Here is a 15,932-nt window from a genome sequence, read left to right as displayed (position 1 = left end):
GAAGTAGGTTAATAGCGATATACTAATATACTAATTACATGGGATATAATAATATACTACACTAATAATGGATTTTTTTCATACTTTTCGGTTATCCGACTTTTCAATTATCCGACCAACCCCAGTCCCCAATTGAGTCGGATAATCGAGGCTCTACTGTACAATTAATTCGTTCTAGCCATCAGTATTTTTGTAATTTATTTGTAAAATGGATTTTCTTTAATGAAAATATAGGAAAACGTGCTCACAAACAGTCGATCTAGGTTAAATTTTCGGAAAAGGGGAAAGATTTGACGGGTATAAAAACATCACATACGATCATAAAGTTCTAAAATGACAGATAGCAGAAACAATAGGCTAAATTATGAGCGAAAGGCTTATAGGTTTATCAACAATCTCTTATCAGAGTTGACGAACAGGTGTCAAATAAACGTCTTGGAACAAACCTTTCTCGTGACCTGATCTGGTTTCAGTTTTCACCTGGAGACAAAGAAGAAAACAATCGGGAAGCAAGGAATGGGACTCAGGACTAATCGTAAGGTGAGATTCAAGTAAGAAATACTATAAAAACCCTGAATCTCAAGGTCAAAACGCAGTTTTCCTAAAAATTCTATGGCGATTAATCTGTGCCTTCTTCATCTGGATTAAGCCTAAAGTCGTGCCCGCTAAAATTTGTGTTGTGTCTTGCGGACCGCTCCAGTCATTGCAGCTCTGTCACCTACCATTGCTTCTGTGACCAAGCGAACCTATCTCGTCCACTCTGGGGCTACGACTGATCAGTTTGCACTATCGTAGGACCAGCGATATGCCACTCCTCAGTGCCAAGAGAAAATACCGTAGATAAGCCATTTCCAACTTACTCAAATATGTAATGATTGTAATCATCTTCCCATTGTAATAAATGATTTTCACTGTAAAATACTTGTCATCTTTGTCTCCTCTGCCACCACCAATGTACGAATGGACCCTAGACCATCACCAACACACGATTAACTGATTTTCTCTAAAAGTCAGCAAGCTTACAAATTTGACACAAAAGTCGTTAAGTTCGTTATCTGAATTTTGTTCGTTATCCGAGACAAAATTTTTACAAAATAAAAAGTTCGTTAACCAATTTGGTTGTTAACCAGGATGTTCGTTAACTGGGGTTCCACTGTACTTGTTAAATGAGGACACCCTGTAATGCTATACAGGAGTATTCATAATCTTGATCTGTCTTTTATTCATGAAATACACAACAATGCTTAGGAGTACAGCCAAGAACAATGCACCATTTGAAAAGTTGTAATCACACTTTTTTTATGCATTATCGATGTTTGGTGTGGCTTTCCTTTGTGATCCTGCAAACATCAAGGCAATAAGCCACATCAGACCAAACCTGGCAGTATCAGTTGTATTGACACGACACCACCAGATTGTGAGCATCAGTACAATTATACCTTTGGCAGTTAACTTTATTTTCCGCCAAGATGGAGCCCTGTCTTGTTACCAACCTCTCTAACAGTAACCTACAGAGAAGTCTGTTTTGAGAAGTTACTTTGTCAAACATGGAACTTTTCATCATAGTGTGAATATTTTTATTGTTTTTTTTAACTTTTTAATAAAAATTTTAATTACTGAATCTAAAAATAAATTGACAAAAATAACACTACAAAAAGATTTTTAGATTGTTGTTTTTATATTAAATGCTTCATATCTGTTTACAAAGACATATACTATATTTTAAAATAAATTGTGACAATGATGGATTTGAAAAATTACCAGCTTTTTGAGGTCACATGGTAGGTGGAAAGCCAGTTCCTTGGACTAGACATCTTTTTCCTTCATAGGCAAAGACTCCTGTACCATTCTTGGGTGATGACTTTTAAAAAATAACCAAAGACAGAGATGAAATTAAAAAAAATTATGAATGTTATCTGAACAAACATCTACTTCATTATTGTATTGGATATTGCATGCCAGCTGATTTGCACCTCCTTCATTAGTCTACATCAGTGTTTCCAAACCTTTTTTGTGCTATGTGGGCATAGCACAAAAAAGGTTGGGAAACACCTAAGCCTTTCTAAAATTCTTATGCCCACCCTAACATATACAGCGGCTATACAGTTAACTTAAACTTCGGATGAGTCCATTTTTAAATTACCCAACTATGGGGTGTGGGCCCCACGTTGGGAAACACTGGTCTACATGGATTAGATCTGATAATCAAGGTTATTGGATCTAATTCCATTTGACTTCTTGAGGTATTATGTCAAGTAGTATCCTTGTTTCAGCATTGTCAGGTGATTTTGTCAGAATTATACAGGAATGCCTATATGGAGCCGCTATTGATGTCAACGACTCTCAATGATGCGACATTTGTATGTCTGGACTTGTTCGTGACCCTTTCAACTACGCTCCATACATAGAAGACCAAAGGATTCAAATCTGGGTTGTTTTGAGGCCAGAATTCTTTCGACCAAAACATGTCGACATTCAAAAACCAATTTGTTTATTTGGAGATAGTAGCACTTGCCTTACTGTGTTTTGTATGTTGAGAAAAAAAAATGAAATCAGCAAGCACTGTAATGAAAATCACATTTGCATCATACTCAGCTTATTAATAATTTCCTTGAGAGAAAGAAGATTGTAAATATTAGTATGGATTAGTAAGCTGGATCTCCACAATTGAACCTGATAAAACAGGTCTGAGATAATTTAGATTGATTTCATTGTGTATTTTTTGGTTTGTTTGAAACCTCTGTTTGTTAAGCTTTATTCTTGTGGTGGAATTTGTCATTTTATTGTGCAAATTGTTTGATTGAAGAGGTAATATTTATTAAACCCCTGCATTGATGATAACTGCATCTTGGTTTGGAACTTGTGCTTCTATGATTATTTTTCAAAACAAATATTTATTTAGACATTTTAATACAAGATTTTTAATAGAAAATTCCCAGGAGGATTTGAAAGTGTCTTTTTCCTATTGAAACAATCAATTAAAAAATACTGAAATAACAATTAAATATTAAAAGCATTACAGAAATGTAAATAATTTATATATATATAAAATAAGGATAGAGATACAATAAAAGTGAAAAATTATAATAGTAATAAAATAGATTATTCAAGAAACAAATTGCATTATAATACAGTAGCCTCTCGTTATATAGCGGTTTTCAATATATCACACGTTTTTTTTTTTTTTGGTCCCTCAAATTTTAAAAGCATTTGAGTCAATAAATTTTAATTACTAATTGCCATTGAATTTCTTTTTGTAATGAAATAAGATTATTTTATTTTAACCATTGTCTTTGAAACTACTATTGCAGGTGAAAAATAAATTCATCAATATCTAAATAAGCAAAACAGGTGGACAGATCAATTATCATTTATGTTTTCCTTTGATATTAAAAGTTATTTATTTATTGGTTTTAAGTTGTCTCCTCATATACAAGTTTCTGTGAATTTGAAATTTCACACCTTTACCTGAATTGACCCAATACCTCAATTCATATAAAGGTGTGAAATTTCTAATTCCTGTAATGTGTAAGGAAAAAATTTCTTTATTTCTGAACAGAAGTTCTAAAATTTTTAAACAGTAATTTTATTTTGCTTTTTAGAGAATTTTTACTCTCTGTAATTTTATAAGTTTTGATGTTCTATTATATGTTCAATATTCATTTAAANTATCTTTTGTTCAGCAAGTACTATAAATTTGTAAATTTTAAATTTTTTGAGTAAGATACAAATTACAAATATGTGGTATTTCTAAAGTGCTTTGCCAAACTTTGGGAACATGTTTACAATGAACACAACAAAAAAAAAATATTGTAAAACACAGGGCTAGAAAAACTTCTATAACATGCTATAGTACATTTTTAGAGTATAAACTATGATACGAGAATAACTTTCTTATTCATATACTGAAGCATGCTTAGAAAGCATGATGCTATGCAACTTTATATCATTTACATGTTTTTAATGTTGTATGTGAATACAAATGTTTGAGACAATCAAGACATTCAATCTGAATGATACTTCCTTTTGAGTCTTGAACAATATAAAGAAATAAATGAAATTTATATTCGGTTTCATTTATTTCTTTTTATACTATCTTCGTATCTAAAACCAGATTTCCTTAGATTATATTTTGGCTAGACTCTAAAGTCTAGCCAAAATACAAAGTAATTTGGACTAAAAGTATATGATTAGGCTACTATCTTGTACCAATATTAATAATAATAATAATTTTGGAAATTAATTTTATAATTTGGGACATTTTAGAAGAAAATAACAACCCAAAGTATGACTTAAATCTGCTGCTACTTTGTCTATTGTACAACTAAGTTACCAGTTACACTATACAGACTTCTAATTTTTGCTTTCAAGTTTATTAATTTGAATTATATAAATTTGCAAGTTAATTATCATGATGACTAGAGATTAATGTTGCTAACTATCCTGCATTGAACTGGCCAGCAGTTTACTTAAAATGATAAAATTACTTTCTCATTATAATCATGAAAGTTTTTGTTCTGATTCATAAATTATGATGTAGTATGTTAAGTTTTCAAATGCAATTCATGTAAAAAAAAATAAAATATTGAGTGCTATTAAATTGAATACTAAATATGGTTTTAAAGTTGCTCAAAAAATTGCTAAAATGTCAAATTGAATGTGATTAGTTGTTCATTAAATTGATCAAATTTTAAATTTTGTTCTTCTCACTTACCTTCTCCTGGTCGTCACACTTGGCAGGCAAAGCCAGTTTCCAAATGTGGCAACCCTACTTCACATCTATGCATGGTATATTATATAACAGTCTAATCAAATATCTTTATGAAATCTGGCTTTAGATTTCTTATTTAGTTATAAAGATTCAAACTTGATTGTTTTATGCAGGATAATTGAAATAAACAAGCAATGATTTGCTCAACTTTCCTGGCAACATTTAAAATTTTAATGGCATAAGTCTGTTATCATATTTTATTAATAAAAACTTATATTTTTAACTATTTAAAAATGGCAAAAACCCTAATTTTGAGAGTAGGGATGAGTTTTATAAAAAAATTGTAAATGCTAGTAATGAGTAAAATTGTCATTAAGTTCGACCTTAATGGAGATACACATGACCTCCATCATCTCCCCAAACCTCAACCTTTAACCACCAAAATTTAATAGCATCAATCTAGGGGGATTGATACTATTAAATTTTGGTGGTTGGGGTTAAAGTTTAAATTTTTGAATATTTTTCCTCTGAAAAAAACAAATTTTTTTTAAAGTTCCAGAACAAATGTTGTTATAGAAATTCAGAATCATTCAATTATTCAGAACAGAATAATTGAACGTTTTTGGCCATTCAAACTGGCCAAAAACGTAAAAAAATTTGAATAAAAAGGCTGCATTTTAAAGGTTTTTGTGTCGAGGTTTGAGTATTAGTTAAGTGCAGTTAGAGAAGAATAGAAGATATGCTATTAAATACATGCCATCAAATATAGTTCATGCAGGATGAAGTGTTACTATATTTTTATTTCCATGTTTGAAACATTTTAATCAAATATCCTCATTATCATTGGGTTGGTGGAATAAATGATCTACACAATCTCCCAATTTGAATCTGTTGTATTTCTTTATATAGAGTCAGTTTAAATTGATGTTTACGGTATTCTATTGAACAAACTCATGACTAGTATTTTAATAAAACATGCTATTACTCAGAAAAATCAATGCTATGGCCAATCAGTCCTATGGTTATATGATTGGATTTTTTTTTATCAGACTAGATTTAGATAACATTTTCCAAACTGTTAACACATCCACACAGTTAGCGGGAGTTGCGGGTTTGAGTCTGAGTCCAGGCCAATTTTTTTTTCCAGAATATTCTAATTTATTTTATAAATATTAATTTAATTATAGTTATTAAAGTTAATAAGAAATGGGACCTAATGCATTCATCTAGTACCAAATTATTTAGAATTTAATTATTAAAATAGTATCTGAAAAATAGCCTGATTCATTATGGTGATTGTTTGGTTTGGACATTTTTCAAACATTGGTTAAACATTTTAAAACATTGTATATGACATTTTTTAAAATAGTTATATATCATTACAGAATCTTGTTGAATTATCTTTAACAACTCCATTGCAAGATGAATGTATTTATCAAACTCCTTTGGAAATCATTTCTAAATGTTTACAGAAAGTAAGTAAATGAAAATTATATATATTTACTACACATAAGTAGCATCTTTAATGTATTATTAAATTTTAATAAAATATATGAATTTGTAAGGTATTAAATAATTTTTATCTAGGATGAAATGTGGATGTCAAAATATTTGACAGAAGAAACTATTACAGTAATTTCACCATTATTAGAACGTGTAACTCCCACTTCAGAAATATGTGATTTCTTATGTAAAGTATGTTCTATTTTGTAATTAAATTATTATTTTATTAATTCTTATTAAGATTTAATAAACAATATTTTAATTTTGTATAGTATTGTCAAGTAAATCCTCGATCCAGTATAGTGTTAGATTTATTCACTCCTGTAGTACAGAGGATTTTAAAACATAACATGGTATGTATTTATTAATGTTTAAATAGATATATATGCAGACATGTCATTTTTATTTAGTAAAATATTATTATTATTTCCTTGTCTTTCTTGATGTAAATCGAAAATTATGATACAGGACTTTGGAAAGTATCCAAAGACTCGAGTATTTGTTCAAGATTATATTCAAGCTTTAAGTTGCCAAAATGATGGTCAAAAAGTTATTATGGATTTCCTCAATAGGTAATTTGTTATTTTATATATATCATATCATGTAAGAAACTGGATATATAAATTTTCATTTTAAGCATACTTTCTATTCTGCTATTTTATTTCAGATAAATGAATTATTAAAAATTATTCTTTTACACTTATGTATCAATAAAAACTTTTGTAATACTAATAAAAATAAGTAAGAGGAAAATATCTGCATTAAGAAGCAATTTTTAAAATGCCATAATTAGAAATTAAATATACTTTATTTTGTTAAAAAATTAAAGTATATTTAATTTAATGCAATTTTAGTATAACAAATTTAATAAAATGTTAACATTAAACATGTGTATATATAGCCAATTACTCTGCTATCATGGCCACAAACCTAGTATTTTGTATTACTTCACAATACAATCGACCCCCCATAACACGGGTTCCTATAGTTCGGATTCCTATATCACGGCGAAAAAATTGTGACAGTATTCATACAAACATGCTAAAAAAAAACTCTTATAATTTGGTAAAACGTCATCACCAACTCGTGTCATGACAGGATTAGTCGAATCTAGACCAATAGCGGATATTGCACAAACGAGCAGCGGACCTACTAAAAACCATTTATTATTTAACGTCCATAAAAATTATATTTATATTAATGATGTCTCTAAAGTTCAGCAAATCTTTTGCAAAAAAAAATAATTTATCAGGAAGCACACGAGCGCCATTCGATGACAAGCTCCACGACAAAAACAAGCTTAAGCAATGGCATAGTCGAACAGTGCATGCTCGGTAAGTAATCCTACAATTTTTTGTTTATAGCATAGTTTATATGGATTATTCCCAAAAAATTATACGTATTTTGGAAATGTTGAGTCAAATTAGTCTAGAATCGATTAATTTTATGGAAGAAACCTTTCAAACAGCCGTAGTCTGTAAACTGCATATGTGCCAGGCTGTGATTGGCTGGACTCATAGAAAATGGATTCATAAAAACCGGAACGTATCTATCGTGTTATGGGGGGGTCGACTGTACCTTGTTTTTATATTTCCAAAAATTCTCCATAAATAACAGTAGTTACAGGTATGGAGATAAAATATTTATTTTACTATTAATTAAGAAAAATAAATGAATAATAATGAAAAGGATAAGTGAAAAAAGAATTCACGAGATATAAACCAAAGTTTTCTAACTTTTATAGTCAAATAACTAAGTAGTTTGGGAAAAACTATAATAAAAGTTATTAGTAAGATGTTTAGTAAGAAGTTATTAGTAAGATGTGTTAGCATAGCAATTAATCAGTGGCTTATTCTGACCATATATTTGTACTGCACCTTTAAATGACACAATAGAAATCAAATATATTGTTGAGAATGAATGATTCTTTCTCTCTTTTTTCCCTCATAATCTAGAAAATGAAGGTGCAAGCAGCCTCGCTCCAACTACATGCTGATACAGCATTACATAACTAGTTTTATAATAGTTGAAGTTTAAAATGAATTTTTTTCAGTTATGACATCAGCTAAAAAACATGTATAATGCAAAAAGATAACCATACTTTGTCATTGTCTATAAATTTTTATGATGCAAATAAACTAAATCATAGTTATAATTCTTGATCCCAAGTTAGTAATACAAAAATACTTTTATAAATGATTTTTAAAAAAAGACATTTATCAATGACAGATGCAGACAAAACCAAATTACTGATGAGACAATACAATATAACACATAAAAATGTAAATTTTATGCTCAGATAAATTACAAATATAAATAAAATTAGCAAAACTTGCTCAAGAAATACATACAAATGATAACGTTCTTCAAAATTACAAATACCCTCATGTTTTAGAGTAAACTATATATGTATGTATATACAAAGTATAAAGAAATATATTCTGAAGAAATACAAAAGTAAAATTTAAGGTTATACTTTGTAATAAGTCATTAAAATAATTGATAAAGAGCATAATATATCATTAATATAGCTATTAACTAAGGAAGTATGTAATAAAATTTACAGAGCATTCATAACTTGCAGGTATAAAAAAAATCAAAGATCAATTATAACTATGCAATCAGTAGATTTTATAGCCATATGATAAGTCATCTTTGTCATTGATTATTACTGATTCCAGAATATTACTTAATATTAATAAAATGAATGCTCGCTTTAAATTCAAAAGTAAACATTTCACTTTTCTTTCTATTGTGAACAACTGAAGATGATAACAGTAATGTTATCAAAAGTTATTTGCAAAGTATATATGTTTTTAACAACTGTGCATTATTTTTCTTGTAAAATCTATTATCACACTAGACAGTTTTAAAATATGTATCAAATTATTACCAAATGTATGTTGTTATTTTTACTACTAAATACATATGTATTATTATTAGTTTAAAATATTTTTATTTAATTACAAAAGGTAGTAACTGTAGGCAAATTTGTAAGAAATTTTCTAGATTTAAACATCAAATAACTAATATTCTATGTCACTATGTTCAATATCTTTGCAAAAACTTTTATAATAGCATATATTAAATTAATTTGTGATTAGAAGAGTAATCTTTTTTAAATATCTTAATATTGTTTCTTATCATTATTATATGTATTGTAAATATTTTATTTTGTATGATTTTAAAATGAATTTATTATTAATTTTTAAATCTATTGTTAATTTTATCAAACTATGAAATTTTAATAAAACATTATTAATAACATTTTATAATTAAATCTGAATTTGCAGCATGCATGGATTGCCAAGTACATGTCCACATCCTCGTGTTTTACCAAATCTAGTTTCAATTTGTCTGGCTGCTATTTATTCCTTATTTGAGGAGAAGAGAAAGTAAATATACTTCACTATAGAATTATTTAAAATATATATTCATATTTAAAAATTTTTAATTTTCTATTTAGCCTTCAAACAATGAATAAAATTGATCATAGTTCATCTGAATGGAATTCTAGACTTGACTGTTTTGTGGCTATATTTGTTACCATGTAAGTGTATAATATAATGAACTATAATTTTTCTGTAATCAGTAAATGACAAGCAATTTTATATAATATTTTGAATAAATAATAAAAGAATGTGTTTTGTTATAAACATATTAATAACATTATTAATGTTCATTTGAAAGCGTTTAAAATAAAAATATTTTGGGCAAAATAAAGTATTATATTCATACTCATAATGATGTGATAAACAAAATCAAAACATCATTCATGAGAATTTGCTAAAAAGAATCAAATCAAAACTTTATTGAAGATGTTTTTATAATTATAAAAGACTAATTGTAGCAACTAACTTTTATGTATTTTAATTTAATTGTAAAAAATTTACGAAATATAGTTATATAATTTATGCAGTAATTTGTATAATTAACTAACATGCACTGTTTAAAGGAAAAGAATCTAACAAAAGTGCTCTTAACCAATTTTTTTGAATTTTTAATATCACTCATTTTGACCAGTACAATCAAATAGAAATCAGTTTTCAGTTTGATAAATCTTCTTTTATTAACTGTATATGATTTTTAAAATTTCCATATACAGGGAGCCCATGAGTTTTAGGTTTTAGACCAGTGTTTCTTAACCTCTAACGAATCGTCGCCCCCTTCAATAAAACCGTTCGTAGTATCGCCCCCCTTTACTTCAAAATTCCGATGCCAAGGCTAACGCCAAATTCATACTGCATTGAATAGAATACTGACTAGTATAATGTTATTTATTTAATTATTGTACAATATAACAAATAAAATATCTAATTATTCTTAATATAATGTTTTATTATATTTCCCAGAAAATTGTTTTTCGCCCCCTAAAATATAAATTGTTACTAATTGCCCCTCAACATGAAAAAAACGCTCACATGGGGTGATATTGCCCCCCCTCGTTGAGAAACACTGTTTTAGACAATTTTTTTGTAAATAGAAAATCCTTTGATTATCTTAACTTGCCTTTTTTTTATGCCAAATTTGGATTCTTTTATATTCTCAGCCAACAAGCAAAAAATTTTGAGTTATTGTGTGGTGATACATTTTGCCAATTTTCATTTCATTAATACTAAAAATTGTAAAAATTAATTTTTATTGTTTGTTTTAAACTGTAGATTAAACATAAAGTTTAATCTACAGTTTAAAACAAACAGTAGATTAAACATAAAGTTTAATCTACAGTTTTAATATTTAAGCGGATTTTATGCTTTGTAAGATTTTTACTGTAAAAAAAAGGCAAAACTTTCATATCTTAATAAGAAATTTTACAATTTTTTCTTTCAGCTTTCTTGGAACAGAACTTCTTTTATAACTTGTAACTCTATTGTATGATTTCCTGTTATTGATTTTGTACACACTTTTAGGAATGCAGAATGCCCTAGTGCATATTTAAAACTTTGTAATCATTTTTATTCATAAAATTAATTATTAAAAAAATAATATTTTTTCTGAATATATATTTTTAGGAGTTTGATAGAGAATCATCATTACATCTCTAGCATTAAAGCATTTTTTTCAAGGATTTTTCATGGGATTACTAATGTTTCTAATGGCATTAGTTTTATGCCAGTTATCAATAATGCTTTTAAACTCTGAGAATGCTAACAGTACTGTATTTTTATTAAAAAAAATCTGTTAACTAAATATTAAATCCATTAGTTTATGGAAAGAAATCCATAGAGTATCTTTAAATTTTTTAATGACACTATAATATTTTTGGTTCATGATTGTATGACAAAACAAATGATTTGCGATTTTAACTGGTTCAGAATTACTGAATACATCTTTTAGTTAAAAGAGTGTTTCAATTGTTCTTGAGTTTAGCAAGAGTTCAAGCAGGTCATGAAATTGAGTTTTGAAGATTTTGCTTGAAAACATTATTAAAAATGTTATTCTTAAAGGATAAATAAAGAAAAACTTATTATTTTGTCCATGTTATAGTAGTGATTTTATTTCAACATCTAGTAATTTTCTTATACTTCCAAAATTTAGAAATATGTTTTGAGGGAAATTGCATTAAATGATGGAGCTGAATATTTTAATAATATGTATATTTTCAATGCATTTTATTAAAAATCAATTTTATTTTATAATGAAGGTATGAAGAAATTCCAGTTTATTTTTTTGTTATTAACCTTGAAAAATAACATCAGTGTGACAAATTTGAATTAATTTAATGTAATTTGATATATCAATGGTTCTGATATATCAAATTACATTTTCATATTTAATTTTAAGCATATAACAAAATTGATTTTAGAGATTATTTTGATCTATATGTACTGTATAGTACCTACTCATTGCATAATGAAATAGGATTGGATGATATTCTTTTATAATTGAAGAGTTAAAAGTTAAAGGGTCTAAGTGCCAAAAATTTATTTTCTATGTAGAAAATTGAGAAAAACAAATACTGCTCATTCTTGGGTACTGAGAGTTATTGCAATCTCTGGAGAACTATTCATGTACAATTATTCATTACAATTGCACTTAGACTATTTTGACTGTCAACTCTTCAATTGATGCGAGCTCTACATACTATTAAATTCCTATTTTACGTAACAGGCAGTTAGCCTTCTACAAATAAAATTTGATTTGATTTGTAATAATAAATATTAACTGAATATTCAAGTAAAAAAAATTCCTATTTTACTTTGTTTTTTAGATCTACCTTTGAAGATTGGAGAAAAAGTTTGTCTCAACTAATACAGTCAATTCCTTTTCCTGATGAGTAAGTAATTATTTTAATTAAATTATGTTAAATATATATTGTTTATNCCACAGCACTAACGAAAATTTAAATTTGCCGACTGGAATTCTTTCAGATAACCGACTTTCGGATAAATGACGCTCTACTGTATTTACAAAGCAATGTAACTTTAATTTCCAATTAATAAACTTAACTATAATATTTTAATTTACAATAATTTATCCCTAAAATGATTAAAACCTCTAACAAAGTTAAATATTAGTTTTTTAAATTATTTTTATATTTGAAGACATGTGATTTTAAAAAATTGGAACTATTATATGCATTATAAAATCTTTCATTTGATCAAAATTTTAGTGATTTTTCTATAAATCTTGTTATCATTTTTCTTTTAAAAAATTAATATGTTATTTTACAATTAACTATTTTATTTCTGGATCTTTATGCTACACCAAATAATGAGTGTCTTTTACAAATTCATTGTTTTTATTTGCAAAATATTTTTGGTGTAACAAATTTCATCATTTAATAAGTGGAATATTATATTAACAAATGAATATTTAGTTATTATAAAATTTTACAAACAAATATCTCAGAATTTTGNGAAAAAATTGTGACAGTATTCATACAAACATGCTAAAAAAAAACTCTTATAATTTGGTAAAACGTCATCACCAACTCGTGTCATGACAGGATTAGTCGAATCTAGACCAATAGCGGATATTGCACAAACGAGCAGCGGACCTACTAAAAACCATTTATTATTTAACGTCCATAAAAATTATATTTATATTAATGATGTCTCTAAAGTTCAGCAAATCTTTTGCAAAAAAAAATAATTTATCAGGAAGCACACGAGCGCCATTCGATGACAAGCTCCACGACAAAAACAAGCTTAAGCAATGGCATAGTCGAACAGTGCATGCTCGGTAAGTAATCCTACAATTTTTTGTTTATAGCATAGTTTATATGGATTATTCCCAAAAAATTATACGTATTTTGGAAATGTTGAGTCAAATTAGTCTAGAATCGATTAATTTTATGGAAGAAACCTTTCAAACAGCCGTAGTCTGTAAACTGCATATGTGCCAGGCTGTGATTGGCTGGACTCATAGAAAATGGATTCATAAAAACCGGAACGTATCTATCGTGTTATGGGGGGGTCGACTGTACCTTGTTTTTATATTTCCAAAAATTCTCCATAAATAACAGTAGTTACAGGTATGGAGATAAAATATTTATTTTACTATTAATTAAGAAAAATAAATGAATAATAATGAAAAGGATAAGTGAAAAAAGAATTCACGAGATATAAACCAAAGTTTTCTAACTTTTATAGTCAAATAACTAAGTAGTTTGGGAAAAACTATAATAAAAGTTATTAGTAAGATGTTTAGTAAGAAGTTATTAGTAAGATGTGTTAGCATAGCAATTAATCAGTGGCTTATTCTGACCATATATTTGTACTGCACCTTTAAATGACACAATAGAAATCAAATATATTGTTGAGAATGAATGATTCTTTCTCTCTTTTTTCTCTCATAATCTAGAAAATGAAGGTGCAAGCAGCCTCGCTCCAACTACATGCTGATACAGCATTACATAACTAGTTTTATAATAGTTGAAGTTTAAAATGAATTTTTTTCAGTTATGACATCAGCTAAAAAACATGTATAATGCAAAAAGATAACCATACTTTGTCATTGTCTATAAATTTTTATGATGCAAATAAACTAAATCATAGTTATAATTCTTGATCCCAAGTTAGTAATACAAAAATACTTTTATAAATGATTTTTAAAAAAAGACATTTATCAATGACAGATGCAGACAAAACCAAATTACTGATGAGACAATACAATATAACACATAAAAATGTAAATTTTATGCTCAGATAAATTACAAATATAAATAAAATTAGCAAAACTTGCTCAAGAAATACATACAAATGATAACGTTCTTCAAAATTACAAATACCCTCATGTTTTAGAGTAAACTATATATGTATGTATATACAAAGTATAAAGAAATATATTCTGAAGAAATACAAAAGTAAAATTTAAGGTTATACTTTGTAATAAGTCATTAAAATAATTGATAAAGAGCATAATATATCATTAATATAGCTATTAACTAAGGAAGTATGTAATAAAATTTACAGAGCATTCATAACTTGCAGGTATAAAAAAAATCAAAGATCAATTATAACTATGCAATCAGTAGATTTTATAGCCATATGATAAGTCATCTTTGTCATTGATTATTACTGATTCCAGAATATTACTTAATATTAATAAAATGAATGCTCGCTTTAAATTCAAAAGTAAACATTTCACTTTTCTTTCTATTGTGAACAACTGAAGATGATAACAGTAATGTTATCAAAAGTTATTTGCAAAGTATATATGTTTTTAACAACTGTGCATTATTTTTCTTGTAAAATCTATTATCACACTAGACAGTTTTAAAATATGTATCAAATTATTACCAAATGTATGTTGTTATTTTTACTACTAAATACATATGTATTATTATTAGTTTAAAATATTTTTATTTAATTACAAAAGGTAGTAACTGTAGGCAAATTTGTAAGAAATTTTCTAGATTTAAACATCAAATAACTAATATTCTATGTCACTATGTTCAATATCTTTGCAAAAACTTTTATAATAGCATATATTAAATTAATTTGTGATTAGAAGAGTAATCTTTTTTAAATATCTTAATATTGTTTCTTATCATTATTATATGTATTGTAAATATTTTATTTTGTATGATTTTAAAATGAATTTATTATTAATTTTTAAATCTATTGTTAATTTTATCAAACTATGAAATTTTAATAAAACATTATTAATAACATTTTATAATTAAATCTGAATTTGCAGCATGCATGGATTGCCAAGTACATGTCCACATCCTCGTGTTTTACCAAATCTAGTTTCAATTTGTCTGGCTGCTATTTATTCCTTATTTGAGGAGAAGAGAAAGTAAATATACTTCACTATAGAATTATTTAAAATATATATTCATATTTAAAAATTTTTAATTTTCTATTTAGCCTTCAAACAATGAATAAAATTGATCATAGTTCATCTGAATGGAATTCTAGACTTGACTGTTTTGTGGCTATATTTGTTACCATGTAAGTGTATAATATAATGAACTATAATTTTTCTGTAATCAGTAAATGACAAGCAATTTTATATAATATTTTGAATAAATAATAAAAGAATGTGTTTTGTTATAAACATATTAATAACATTATTAATGTTCATTTGAAAGCGTTTAAAATAAAAATATTTTGGGCAAAATAAAGTATTATATTCATACTCATAATGATGTGATAAACAAAATCAAAACATCATTCATGAGAATTTGCTAAAAAGAATCAAATCAAAACTTTATTGAAGATGTTTTTATAATTATAAAAGACTAATTGTAGCAACTAACTTTTATGTA

General features: G+C 26.9%; 1 protein-coding gene across 1 annotated transcript in view; it reads left to right on the top strand.

Annotated features, from left to right (window-relative positions):
* The window catches only part of LOC111631329 (C-Maf-inducing protein-like), a 79,799-nt gene that overhangs the window by 38,519 nt on the left and 25,348 nt on the right, over positions 1-15,932 (top strand). The window contains exons 5-11 of the mRNA XM_023375552.1: positions 6,097-6,186; positions 6,299-6,406; positions 6,487-6,567; positions 6,683-6,786; positions 9,508-9,609; positions 9,681-9,764; positions 12,426-12,491. Of these exons, the coding sequence (XP_023231320.1) occupies positions 6,097-6,186; positions 6,299-6,406; positions 6,487-6,567; positions 6,683-6,786; positions 9,508-9,609; positions 9,681-9,764; positions 12,426-12,491 (635 nt within the window). The remainder of the gene's footprint in view (positions 1-6,096; positions 6,187-6,298; positions 6,407-6,486; positions 6,568-6,682; positions 6,787-9,507; positions 9,610-9,680; positions 9,765-12,425; positions 12,492-15,932) is intronic.

This window comes from Centruroides sculpturatus, unplaced genomic scaffold (genome assembly GCF_000671375.1).
Source record: "Centruroides sculpturatus isolate CEXI.00-Female unplaced genomic scaffold, Cexi_2.0 scaffold293, whole genome shotgun sequence".
Classification (NCBI taxonomy): domain Eukaryota; kingdom Metazoa; phylum Arthropoda; class Arachnida; order Scorpiones; family Buthidae; genus Centruroides; species Centruroides sculpturatus.
This window is presented reverse-complemented; position numbering and strand designations above follow the sequence as displayed.